Genomic DNA, 12,502 nt, shown 5'->3' with positions numbered 1-12,502 from the left:
AATGTCTTCATCCGCAGGCGCCCGTTCCGTCATCTCCAACGACATGCAGGAGCTCGGACAGGGCAAGGAGGACATCTCCAACGCCATCCGAGGCCACAAGGCGAACCTGTCCAACCCCAGTATGCTTGGACTTGAATCTTCTGAATGAGGCGTGATACTGACTGCCGCGCAGACACCAGCGAGGAGAGCAAGAAGCACAGCGAGCAGGAGATTGCGCGTCTCGGAGGAGAGGCTGGCCACATTGGCGGGGAGGACCAGCCCAAGAGCAAGAGTGCGGCCAACAACCTGGAGGGCAGCCGTGTCGCTTAAGAGTCGTGATCAGATACCCTAATGATGACATGATATTCAGGACTGTATTTTTGGGGCGCTCTGCACTATGATGTATGTTCGTCGCGCAGGTGAAGTACTATCACTCCATTGCCTGGATATTACCAATGTAAACGTCTATATCTCTTTGTCTATTCTATGTCTATGTCTATCTCTATTTGGCTGAACAGCCCCAGTCTATACCACGCTCGCTAACTATGCAATAAAAGCATGCCCTTACTGGGGCAGAAGCACAGCCCTGAAGCGGACCTTGCCATTGTTCAGCGCATCCGTCGCCTTCTGGATTCCCTCGACCGTCATGGGGAACGTCTCGGTCCAGGGCGCAATGCCGTGCAGACCGGCGAAGCGCAGCATCTCCCTGTGCACGGTGCGCGTGGCCACAAGCGAGCCCTGGACGGCGACGCCACTGAGCAGCAGAGGCATGGCGGGGATCTTGAGCGCGTCCTGCGACACGGTCAAGGGGTAGATGGTGCCCTTGGGCGCCATCCAGGGCATGATGACGTCCCAGTCGGGGAGCGCCGAGGTGGTGACGAGCAGGCGGTCAATGGGCGTGGGCTTGGTGTTCTCATCACGCTTGTTCATGGCGATGAACTCGGTGGCGCCCAGGCGGTGGGCGTCGTCCTTCTTGCTCTCCGAGCCCGACAGGACGACGACGCGGCAACCCATCTTGGCCGCGAACTGGATGGCCAGGTGGCCGAGGCCGCCGACGCCAATGACGCCCACGGTCTCGTCGGCGCGGACGTCGTGGAGGGGTGTGAAGACGGTGGCGCCGGCGCACTGCAGCGGCGCGGCGACCTCGTCGGTCATGGAGTCGGGGATGGGGTGCAGGTGGCTCTCGGGCCAGACGGCGCCGTGCGCGAAGCTGCCCTGCTCCGTGTCGTCGAAGCCGTACAGACGCCTCTGGGCGCAGAAGACGTCCTCGCCCTTGATGCACTGCTCGCAGGCGCCGCAGGCACCGTGGACGTAGCCCCAGCCGACGCGGTCGCCCTTCTTGAGGTTCTGGACGTCAGGGCCGACGTCCTGGACGACACCAACACCCTCATGGCCGAGGACCACATCGGCAGCTAGGTAGTGCAGGTCCGTGCCGCAGAGACCGGAGGCGGTGACCTTGACGAAGACTTGGGTGCCGGTGAGCTGGTCGGGCTTGGAGGTCTGGTCCTGCTTGGGACCCTCCTTGGAGCCCCTGAATACGGTGAACGAAGGCATGTCTGTGGATGGCGAGGTCGTTCAGAAGAGGGAGGTGGTTCTTGTTGAGGAGGGAGTGGATGCGCGTGAGTAGATGAAGTCTAGGAAGCTGTGGAAGCTGATGATGAGCCTTCTTTGACAAAGGCCATGATGCTCTATATATACGCTTCGAAAATCATCCTCGGACCTTCGTCATGCCCCCATAATAGTCGAGGTTTTCGCAAGATCTCTATGCGACTCCATAATTGCGCAAAGACCTGGCGTCGGAGTCACGGAGCCGGAGTACACTCCTGTCCATACGATTCTGCGAGCTTGGGTTTGTCATTAAGGCCTATCCCCATTAAATTATACATTGTGCATGCTCGCTCGGGGTTTGTATTCTCGCTTGCCAGATAAACGATACGGAATGACTGGATGGTGGTTGATTAGGAAGCAAAACGTCGGCTGGTTTCGTTAATGCCAAGGGCCCAAGTCTTGAAGGCCGCCAGAGTTTCACGTCGGACCGGCACCTGTCAAAGATATCGTGGCAATGAATTGACCAATCAGTAACTCTAAATAGACTTTTTATCACAGTCTCTGGTTTGACTCGCCCGGAACTCATCATTGTACGTGTCAACGCAGTGTCGTGCCACAGTCGAGACAGCGCCCCTAGCGATGTCGTTGACATCACTTGAAGCACGTCCAGCTCTGTTCGATACACATTGCCTTGTGCCTCTATGATTCTCTCTTGCTCCGTACACCTAGCAGACACGCACGTGGGAAGCTGCATGACGAGGCTTGAACCCACCCACTAGAATCAGATTATCAGACGCGTTGACGGCAGTTGAAAAAGTCAAACCCAATTTTGTTTTCCATGATGTCACTTTCGGAGATAGCAGATCTGCTCTTTGGCAGTCTTAGTCAGTGGCCGGAGTCGCGGAGCCACAGCCCACCGTTATCTCGGAGTCGTGCACGCGAATCGGAACGTCTCCAGAAATCGCATAAAGCCGCTGTTTCGAGATTATTTTTGGAAACTAATGGCTTGATCTGAGGCTCTTCATTCATTTAGTAATCAATCAACCATGCATGAGATGGCAAATGATTGAAGTGGGCGGAGGTTCTACACTACCCACGACATGAGACAGATTGACAACGGGCCGGACCCAGGCGCAACGTCTCGAGCTTGCTAAATGAAGAAACCCACAGAGCAAGAAGACTACGATGGGAAAAGGAGACTCAAATACAGTAATAGACTTGTCACCCCCCTCCTTGAGGCATCACCACTAGGTAGAGATGTTGTCATGTCTAGACGGGCAGAAGTACAGGGTAGTCAACATTAAGAAGAATACAGTACAGGGTAATCAGTCCCACGGCCAACGCAAAGCGCATACATCCTAGCTCAGCATCAAATCGTAGAGATCCAACAGCCAGCAGCAAGACGTACAAAGACTCCAAGATAGCCAAGCACACTCAGTGCTCCGCATATGCATCCACTTCGGCCTTCTTGAACTTGCGCGCGCCCACGCCCCTGGCAAACAACAGATCCAACTCCTCAAACGTCCTGTCCTTGGTCTCTGGCAGCCGGAACCAGGTCCACGCAAAGAAGACCAGCGAGCAGCCGCCCCAGAAGAAGCCCGTCTTGCCGCCCCAGCCAGCCGCCGTCGGGTTCAGCATGTAGGGATTGATGACGTTGCACGTGATCTGGGCGATGTAGTACGCCACGCGCGCGAGGCACACGCTCTTGTTGCGCAGACGCACGGACGAGACCTCGGAGATGATGGCGTAGCAGACCGGCCCCACGGTCAGGTAGTACACGCCCAGCCAGACGATCATCATGGCGGCCTGGGCAAAGTTGCCGGCCTCGCTGTCGGCGGCGCCCACGCTGATGAAGCCCGTCGTGCACAGGACGAGGGCGAGGACACCCAGACCCCAGAGGTAGATGGTGCGGCGGCCAACTTTGTGCAGGAACGTCCAGGAGACGACGGTGCCCACGGCCGCGAGACCCAGACCGCCCACTGACATTTGGAAGCTGATGGAGTTGGGGAGGCCGGCCTGCACAAAGAAGTACGTCGGACTGCCAGCCATGGAGGAACCGCAAAACGGCTGCGCGGCAAAGGCGAGGCAGGCAATCTCGGTGCGTCGCCTGTCCACGCCACGGAAGCAGTCGAGGTACGAGGTACCGGCGGAAATGTCCGTCTCGATCTTGTTCGTGTGGATCATCATGGCCACCGTGCTCTTGGCGTCGGCGTGTTGGCTCTTGGAGCTGAGGCGGATGACGGAACGCTCCGCGGCCTCGTAGTTGCCGGTGCGGACATGGTGCCACGGGGACTCGGGGGCAAAGTAGAGGATGAAGAAGAGAGGGAGCGGCCAGACCCACTGGATGGCAAAGGGGACGCGGTAGGCCAACGACGACTCGACACCTGAGAAGCCCGCCTGCACACCGGCCGAGATGAGCTGCCCAATCGCCCAGCAGAGGTTGACGTAGACAGTGAGGTAGCCGCGCAGCGCCATGGGGCAGACCTCGGACGCGTAGGCCGGAGCCATAGTCGCAAAGACGCCCCAGGGGATGCCGCACAGGAATTGGCCGACGAGCAGGACAGGAAGGTTGGGCGAGAAGAAGGAGATGAAGATGAAACCGCAGATGGCGACGAGGGAGGCCAGGAGCACCTTGCGATAGCCGAAGCGATGGGTAAAGTAGCCGTTGGCAAAGGCGCCCACAATGGTGCCCACGCTGACGGCGTTGCTGAGGCCCGTCTGCCACGCGGCCGTGATCTGGTACGAGTCGGTGCCGGCAAAGTAGACGCCGTACTTGCGGCGAAAGGCCTCCTGCGCGAAGAAGGAGTTGATGAGGACAATGTCGTAGCCTTCCATGATGATGGCGCCCGACACGAGGATGGACCACATGGCCGCCTGGGGATAGCGTCGCAGTGCCTCGACCAGACCCAGGGCGTGCTCCTTGTCAGCCGCCTCCTGGGCCATGCTCCTCTCCTTGGTCCCATCAGGACCTTGGTGAGACTCCTCGACCGCCATCGCGTGCTCCACGGTCGCTTTCTCTGTATCGCCGATAGACATGGTGTGCTGTAGTGTGATTCGAGTCGTCTGTCTCCTGGCGTCGTGTTCTGGATGGTGGCAAGCGTTGCCATTATATAAAAGCAGCCAACCACCCGGATCTTGGCCATGCCAGACGTGCAGCCCTCCCGAGTAGGTAGTCAGTAGCCTCAGGCGATCCGGGGTACAGGTGATGGGTGGCTCACGTCCCCACGGGGGGACCAGACTGGTTCGGGGGAAAAGGTGAACTCCACCCCCATCGGAGAACCAGACATCCAATACAGCCCACCGCGAAACAGAAACGCAACGTCCGGTGGTATTGTCATGCCATTCAATTATCCGACGGCTGAATCAGGCGCTGTAGCCTCTCCGCATAGACAGACTCAATTCCCCAGATTCGATCTGCTTGCGTTGCTCGTGGACTTGGACCGGCCCCCGCCGCGCTCTCCCGGGCTCGTGCGTGGTCACGGCCCAGGTCCAGGCGCTGCTGGAGTCCATGTCCATCCGGCAGCATGCGCACGCCAATTCGCAGAATCTTGCTAGCCGCGCCTTTAGAGCGAATGTCACCCACGCCAGTGAGATGACCCGCCATCTGGGAGCCTCGCTTGACAAAGGTCTGGACCAGCTCATCGTCCAGTGGGCGATCTAGATGTAGAAAGGTAGGATCAGGGTCGACGCTGTCTCTCGAGTCACGGCCCGGTGGGGTCGTCAAGTTCGAGCCACCATTGTCCCATGCCTCTCTGGTGATGGGCAGCTGGAGGCTGGAGCTGTATGCCCACAGAACAAGCGTGGCCATGTACAGTGCAAAGGGCTCGAGGAAGCCACCAGTCCGGCAGCGTCTCATGTGCCAGAGCAGCGCGCCCGCATGCACCACCGAGAGCCTGGCCTTGTACTGGTCGCCCAGGGCCCATTGGGCGACGACACCCCACGCCTCCCTTGTCCGCCCGACATCCGGGGGCGACGAGGCCATGTGCTGCAGCTGGCGCGATGGGGTAAGCAGCATGAGGCGGGAGAGGTGCAGGCTCAGGACGACGGGATGCTCCCAGCCACCATTCCGGGCGACGATGCTGTTGGCGCTCCAATGTAAGATGTCGAGACAGTCGCAGGCCGCATTGCGCCACTTGGACAAGATCGGCAGTGACGGGGGCCAAGTCTCCTCACGAGGCCTCGAAGCAGACCCCGGGCGCACATGGTCATCCCGTGTCCTACTCGATTTATCCGAGGGCGTTCCTCGTTGCGGTGGGTGTTGCACCCGCGCGGTGGGCGTCCAGGAGGAGAGGCGGGATTGGTGATGGACAACGGTCTCCTTGGTGCGGCGGTGTATGGCGCAGATGATGACATTGGTACTGAAGTCGTCCAGGTTCGGGGGTAGGCCTTTCTCCATGTACAGAATCTCCAAGGCCGTAGGCACAGTCATGGGGGCGGAGTCCAATGCTTTGCTATCCCGAGGCGAGGGGATCTCTCCATCCGCATCCACTAGACGAAGCAATGGTTCGCTTGAGAACATGAAGGAAATGTGCGTGTCCAGCATCCAGACCATCAAGCTCGCTCTCCGTGCCTCCTGACTTGCATCCCATTCACTCCTATCGCTCATGCTGCGACAGAGCTCCACGACGGCATACAACTTTGTTTTGCCCCTCCGAAACGCTGCAGCACTGCCATTATTGATCAAGCAGATAATGCTCAGGATCGAAGCCTGTACGGTCGACAATGCGGCGTCCAGCGCTGTCTCGGAGTTGATGACATGGTCGGCCTCCAGCAAACTCAAAGTCACTGCGTCTAGTAACATTGCCAGATCATCTTTACATATGACCCCCTCTGCCCCGGCCACATAACGAGCGCCAACAGTGACGAGGGCAAGTAGAGTCGGCCATCGCAACGGGCGCTCATAGTACGGCAAAGACGTTGGCAGAAACGACCACGACACGTGAAACGTGCGGAAATAAAGCCGGAGCAACGCCTGCGCGCACTCGATCGGCGGAAGCGCGAGGGCAAGATGCGCAAAGTCGGACTGCACGTGGTGCACTAGGTTGGCGTACGCTGCTTCAGACAGAACAGCCGCAGCTGGCTCGGTGTCGACAGTGTTCTCGGCAGAGGCATGCTCGTCGGGAGATACGAGGCACTCAGCAGCATCTTGGGCTGGAGGGTGTTGCGCTCCTCGGCCCTTGAAAGGAAGGCGTCCTGCCGCGCCCTCCACGTATAATGCTGGCTCAGTGGGTGTAGAAGAGGCTGAGGCAGGTTGGAGTGGCACGCTGGCAACCGAGTCCCTCGCCTGTGAAGACTGTGGCGGTTGAGGTGGCGACGAGGGTGGTAGCAATGCCTGCTGCTGCGGTGGCGGCGGCGGTGATGGAGGTACTTGTAGCATGGCGTTTCGAAACGGCTCGTCGCAAATATCCATGCCATGCCCGTTACTGCCAAATGTGCCGTCTGCAATAGCTGGCGCGGCTACCGTCCCCATGTCCATGTCGGTCGGTTGTATCGTCCACGTTGTCCAGTCGACATTGACCGCAGTCTCAGGCGACAGCCAGTTGATCATGGACAGACCAGCCAAGGGGTCAAAAATCCCTGCCTGAGGCGGTGCCTCCATATTCTTCCAAGTCTCCCAGCCGTAATTCACCTCGTCAAAAGTCCCTTGCTGCCCCCCATAGCCAACATTGTCGAGGCTGGTTGTTCGTCCTGGTGAAGCTGTGACTGACGCCTGCGAGGCAGCCTCATTCGGAGACGCACGCGCTCGCGAGGTGGCTGCGCTACTCTTGCGTCTCGTTCTCGGTGGGTAGACACATGCTTGGGATCGACTGTCGCATCGTCGACAGGATGGCTGTTCGCGTGTGCATCGAACACGACTCGCGGCACACTGCCTGCAGGCTCGGGGTACACACGGGGAACCGTCTCCATTGGAGGCCTGCTGCATCCGTGCCGCGGCGTGCGAAGCTACGTGGCGACGCAGCACGTCGAGACGGGCAAAGCTCTTGTCGCACTCCGGACACGCGTGAGGCCGGACGTTGGTGTGTGACTGTGCGTGGCGATTGAGGTGCTCCTGACGGGCGAAGCAGCTGCCGCACTGCTTGCACTGGTGGCTGTTCATAGTGGGGGTGATAGCTGAGGCAGCTTTGACACGTCGCGAGCGCGACTAAATATGGTCAGGGTCATGTCTTCTGGGTAGAAGTTCAAGGTTAAGGTGCGATGAGGCTGAAGCTGAAGTGAGGGCCAATTGGACGAGTAACAGAGGGCGAACTTGTGGAATAGGGTAGTCTAGACCACAGGCCGTCCTCGGCTGCTGCGCACATGCGCGCCAATTACGGAACAAAATATCTTAAACTAGTGAATCTATTACTTCTGGTTCAAGTATTTTTATGGTCTCAGATGATCAGGTACTTGGCTTCTATTGCTGTGCCTATTAAGCGCCTCTTACGTGTTCTGTTCTTAGGACGCCTTGCCCCCCGCTTGAACCGCCCTGATCCTCGACTTTCTCACGAACACGGGCATCTCCTCCTTGCCACAGGGCACCACAACTCGCTGGCCACCATTCCACACGTTCGCGCTCTCAGGCTCATAGAATGAGACCCAAGAGTCGTCCTTATCCAGCACAGGCAGATACACCTCCAGCTCCCGCTTGCCTGGCTCCATCACGGGGCAGCAGAGTAGCGCGTCGCCGTACATGTACGCAGACGTGCCCACCCTCCAGGCGTCACTGTCGTGAGGAAAATCGTAGAAAAGCGGTCGCATGATGGGATCACCCGTCTTGTGGGCCTGGGCCATGAGGTCGCGCGTGTAGTTTCGCAGCTGCTCACGAATATCAATGTACCGCTTGCAGATACCGTACACCTCCTCGCCATACGACCAGACCTCATTGTCCGCACCAGACCCGCTGGACAAGCCCTCACGACGCTTGGGCTCACGGTCACCGTGCAGACGCATCACGGGACAGAAAGTGCCCCACTGGAACCAGCGCACGAATAGCTCCCGGAACGCCTCGTCTTTCGGGTTTCCTCCGTGGAAACCGCCAATGTCGGTCGTCCACCAGGGGATACCGGCCATGCCCATGTTCAGGCCAGCGGCGAGCTGGTCGGCAAAGCTCGACCATGATGAGGCAATGTCGCCGCTCCACACGAGGGCGCCGTACTTCTGGCTACCGGCCCACGCACAGCGCAAGAGGTTGATAATGTTGGACTGCCCCTCCTGCTCCATACCCTCGTAGAAGGCCTGGGCATGGACGCGGGGGTACCAGTTACCCACGCGCAGGCAGGGACCAAGGGCGTAGCGGTAGTTATCAAAGTCGTACACGGAGTATTCCGGCTCGGCCTCGTCAAGCCAGAAACACCGGATGCCCTTGTTATAATAGTTCTGTCGGGCCTTGGACCAGATGTACTTGCGGGCCTCGGGGTTTGTGGGGTCGTAGTAGACCGTCTGGCCTTCAAAGTCAAAGTTGGTACGGAGGCCGCGCTCGGTGCGCACCAAGAGCCCCTTCTCCAGCATCTCCTGAAAGTTCTCGGAGCGGTTGTCGACGGTGGGCCAGATGGAGACCATGACCTCAATGTTGAGGGCCTTGAGCTCGCGCATCATTGCGTCGACGTCGGGCCAGTACTTGGGGTCAAACTTCCACTCGCCCTGCAGTGTCCAGTGGAAAAAGTCAATGACGATCAGGTCAAGAGGTATCTCCCGACGACGGTACTCGCGGGCCACCTCGAGGAGCTCGTCCTGGGTCTCGTAGCGAAGCTTGCACTGCCAGAAGCCGAGTCCGTATTCTGGCATCATGGGCACTTTTCCCGTGACGTCCGAGTAGCGGCGGCAAATGTCGCGGGGCGTGTCGCCTGCCACGATCCAGTAGTCGAGAGTGCTCGTGGCGTACGCCTCAAAGCTGGTAATGTTCTTGCCAAAGACAGCGCGGCCGACGGCAGGCTGGTTCCAGAGCAGACCGTATCCGCGCGAGGAGACGGCAAAGGGTACGCTCGCCTGCGAGTTGCGCTGCGCCAGCTCGAGGTCCAGCCCCTTGAGATCGAGGAAGGGCTGCTGATACTGGCCCATGCCAAAGATCTGCTCCGCCGGATCCAGGCTCTCAAAGCGCGCGGTGAGGTGGTAGTCGCCGCCGCGCTGGGGCTTGAACTCGCGGGCCTCAACCTCGAGAGCGCTGCACTTTGCGTCGAGGAGGTCTCTTCGGTTGCGCGTGTACTCCTGCAACAGCGTCTTGCCGTTCTGGTCAGAGAAGACAAGCTTGCCGCGCGAGGAGACGGAGCATGTCAACTTGCCATTGCGAATGGTGGCGTTTTCTTTGGGTGTAGTAGCATTGGCGCCGTTGCTGCCGCTGCTGGGGATCTTGATCTCTGCTTGGGAGGACGGGACCTGCTCATCCAGAGCCCATGCCTCGCTGGGCATTCTAGCATCCTTGGTGGCCCGCACGCGAAAGGCGTCCGGGCCCCAGGGCTCGATCCAGAGCTGCTCCCCATCGTGGGAGAACACGAGGCGGTTTTCGTCTTGTCGGAGCATCTTGGTTGGTTTGAACTTTGGACAGGATCGACTGGACAGTGTCTGGAGAGTTGTAAGAGAGGGAGGAGCGAGAGTTTCGCGAACGATCCGCTCTTATGGCCTCTTTGATCTCCGGAATGGGCTTGGTGATGACAAACCAGAAGTCCTTTGCGGCCTTTGGCGTCCTGTGGTGGTGGAGCTATACGCCCGCATCATCCATCGAGCGATGTGAGTCTGCAGTACTCATCACCATGACAGGCAACGTCACGGAGATATGGCTCCTCCACGTTCTCACATGCTACAGAAAGAGGTTATTGCCATTGGACCGCCTGTCCCCTCGTTGGAGTTCGCAATCCACCCCCACCGGACCTCCAGATACGGGGTAGATCATCACACTATTGACCAGCGTCACCCCGCGATCCCCGCCCCCATCGGAAATATTACTGATCCCCAATGTTTCTACGCATTAGGAATGCGGGGATAGAAGGTTTGTTCTGCGGGGAGAACTTTGTCATGTCTGCCGATGGAGGGAGCGAGGGGGCGGCAGTCAGAGACTGGAGAGTCTGGGGAAGCATTCATTCGTCTTGGCGGTCAACGTGGTAGCGACTTTTGGAGCCACCTCGTCAGCCGGTGACAGGATCAGCATCAAGCCAGAGCTAGCCACTGCGTCGAGGATATCCGTTTATGCTCAAATCAAACTACATGCATGGAGACGAGCAGCCAGGGCAGGGGAATTTATAAATACGCAGCATGTCGCCTCGCTTCAGCAGCCGGTAGTTGCGATTCATCAGACCTCATCCTCCATCGAACTTCATCTCCCTCCCTCTACAAACGCTATCGAACATGTCGACAATGAAGGCCATACTTGGCTTGGCCTCAGTCTCTGGGGCTCTGGCTTTGGTCGCCCCTCGCCAGGACGTGCGTGGCACGGCTACCGTCAAGGTCGCTGAACCTTCTGGTACCCCTGAGCACTGGGCGTCTGGCTTCATCTACGGCTTCCCTTCCAACGGGGATGGGTCCGCCTCGGACGCGATCCCTAGTGATCTGGTCGAGGGCATGGGCTTCAACTACTGCCGCGCCGGTGGCGCCCAGATGGCCAACGCCTTGGGCTGGGTGGCTGGCCAGTACGAGGGTCGCTTCATGTCCGCCCTCTCCAACTATCGCACCACTCGCGAATACGGCGGTCGCTTCACGCTCCTCATGCACGACCTCTGGGGTGCCGACGGCAAGCAGGGCGACGGCATCAAGTGGCCGGGTGACAATGGCGATTGGACAGAGTACGACTCCTTCCTCGACACCGTATTTGGCGACCTCAAGGCCAACGATGCGCTCGACGGGCTGGACATTGACATTTGGAACGAGCCCGATATCAGCGGCTTCTGGGACACCACGCAGGAGCAGTACCTGGCCACATGGAACCGCACGTGGCATCGCATTCGCGAGGAGCTCCCTGGGACCGTCATCACAGGCCCCTCTACGGCGTTCACCCCCGCAAGCGACAATGGCTGGTGGGTCAACTTCATGGCCTACGTCGACCAGACCAATACGATCCCTGATCAATGGTCGTGGCACCTCATCGGCAGCGCCGCCAACGTGCGCCAGAGCACGGCCGGGCTGAACTACTTTGTCGACCAGTATGGTTTCCCTGAGCTTCCCATCGTCATGAACGAGTATGGCAAGCAGAATGGCGAGCAGAACCCAGCAGGTGCCGTCTACTTCATCGGTCAGCTGGAGCGCGCCAACACGGCTGGTCTGCGGTCCAACTGGGCTTCGGGCGCGGAGCTGCAAGACCTCATGGCGAACCTTGTCGTGAAGCAGGATGATGGCACGTATCTCCCGACGGGCGAGTGGTTCGTGTACAGCTACTACGCCGAGACGATGACCGGCCAGCGTGTGGCCACCACGGCCTCTGCCGACGAGATCTTTGAAGTCTATGCCACCCGTGAGAATGGCAAGCTCAAGATTTTGGCTTCCGTCCGTCCGAATGCGTCCACGGGCCGGTATGATCTCACGCTGACAGGGCTCGACGCTCTCGGTGTCCAGGGTGACAGCATCACGGTCAGGACCCTGCGCTTCGATGGCCCGGATGCGTACACGGTTGGTTCTGCGCCCACGGACATGGGCGTATGGGACCATCCTGTGCAGGACAACTCGGTTACATTCTGGGTCGAGCCGCAGGTCAACACGGCTGCGTATGCCTTTGAGATCTGAGCTGACTATACATGGGGCAGGAGAAGGGGTGGTGTGGTCGACTGAAGTCCAGTCTGTTGCGGAGATTACTAAAGGGGTTAGCAGTATAGTGAGAAATGAACAGTGATGACTCCTCGAGTGTTTGATGTAGAGATGAAGTGAATGTTGGCATTCTGCTGCCTGTTTGACTTGCATGTGAGCCGTTGACTGACAGGCTACGTCATCGCTCTAGTCGACAGCCGATAGTTATAAGGAGTGACTCCCCACGTTACCTTACGCTACCATAAACTGTTGCCAACTACCATAATTG

At 58.8% G+C, this 12,502-nt stretch overlaps 6 protein-coding genes across 6 annotated transcripts; 2 read left to right on the top strand and 4 right to left on the bottom strand.

Moving 5' to 3' along the window:
- Nucleotide 1: 1 nt before the first annotated feature.
- F5Z01DRAFT_669577 (Conidiation protein 6-domain-containing protein) lies at nucleotides 2–309 on the top strand (the record flags this gene model as incomplete). The annotated part of the gene is made up of 2 exons (XM_046264435.1): nucleotides 2–119; nucleotides 173–309. The coding sequence occupies 2 exons, from the start codon at nucleotides 2–4 to the stop codon at nucleotides 307–309; spliced, it is 255 nt and encodes an 84-aa protein (XP_046122760.1).
- Nucleotides 310–372: 63 nt separating this feature from the next.
- Nucleotides 373–1,738, bottom strand: F5Z01DRAFT_5106 (chaperonin 10-like protein). Its single transcript, XM_046260352.1, has one exon. It carries the CDS (start codon nucleotides 1,531–1,533, stop codon nucleotides 544–546), a length of 990 nt encoding a protein of 329 aa, XP_046122759.1. The 5' UTR covers nucleotides 1,534–1,738; the 3' UTR covers nucleotides 373–543.
- Nucleotides 1,739–2,758: 1,020 nt separating this feature from the next.
- F5Z01DRAFT_5102 (general substrate transporter) lies at nucleotides 2,759–4,716 on the bottom strand. Its single transcript, XM_046260344.1, has one exon. It carries the CDS (start codon nucleotides 4,561–4,563, stop codon nucleotides 2,962–2,964), a length of 1,602 nt encoding a protein of 533 aa, XP_046122758.1. The 5' UTR covers nucleotides 4,564–4,716; the 3' UTR covers nucleotides 2,759–2,961.
- Nucleotides 4,717–7,718, bottom strand: F5Z01DRAFT_5101 (uncharacterized protein). The gene has a single exon (XM_046260341.1). It carries the CDS (start codon nucleotides 7,622–7,624, stop codon nucleotides 4,871–4,873), a length of 2,754 nt encoding a protein of 917 aa, XP_046122757.1. The 5' UTR covers nucleotides 7,625–7,718; the 3' UTR covers nucleotides 4,717–4,870.
- Nucleotides 7,719–7,962: 244 nt separating this feature from the next.
- F5Z01DRAFT_631930 (glycosyl hydrolases family 31-domain-containing protein) lies at nucleotides 7,963–10,023 on the bottom strand (the record flags this gene model as incomplete). Its single annotated transcript, XM_046261822.1, has 1 exon — nucleotides 7,963–10,023. The coding sequence occupies one exon, from the start codon at nucleotides 10,021–10,023 to the stop codon at nucleotides 7,963–7,965; it is 2,061 nt and encodes a 686-aa protein (XP_046122756.1).
- A 449-nt stretch (nucleotides 10,024–10,472) lies between these two features.
- F5Z01DRAFT_5099 (glycoside hydrolase superfamily) lies at nucleotides 10,473–12,336 on the top strand. The gene has a single exon (XM_046260340.1). It carries the CDS (start codon nucleotides 10,846–10,848, stop codon nucleotides 12,211–12,213), a length of 1,368 nt encoding a protein of 455 aa, XP_046122755.1. The 5' UTR covers nucleotides 10,473–10,845; the 3' UTR covers nucleotides 12,214–12,336.
- Nucleotides 12,337–12,502: the final 166 nt, after the last annotated feature.

This window comes from Emericellopsis atlantica (assembly GCF_019669845.1).
Source record: "Emericellopsis atlantica unplaced genomic scaffold F5Z01scaffold_1, whole genome shotgun sequence".
Taxonomy (NCBI): Eukaryota; Fungi; Ascomycota; class Sordariomycetes; order Hypocreales; family Bionectriaceae; genus Emericellopsis; species Emericellopsis atlantica.
Note: the sequence above shows the minus strand (reverse complement) of the source record. Positions and strands in the feature narration are given on the sequence as shown.

Bases quoted from the DNA above. Each gene is read 5' to 3' on its own strand.
- F5Z01DRAFT_5106 (XM_046260352.1), bottom strand. From the start codon at position 1,533: ATGCCTTCGTTCACCGTATTCAGGGGCTCCAAGGAGGGTCCCAAGCAG.
- F5Z01DRAFT_5101 (XM_046260341.1), bottom strand. From the start codon at position 7,624: ATGAACAGCCACCAGTGCAAGCAGTGCGGCAGCTGCTTCGCCCGTCAG.
- F5Z01DRAFT_5102 (XM_046260344.1), bottom strand. From the start codon at position 4,563: ATGTCTATCGGCGATACAGAGAAAGCGACCGTGGAGCACGCGATGGCG.
- F5Z01DRAFT_5099 (XM_046260340.1), top strand. From the start codon at position 10,846: ATGTCGACAATGAAGGCCATACTTGGCTTGGCCTCAGTCTCTGGGGCT.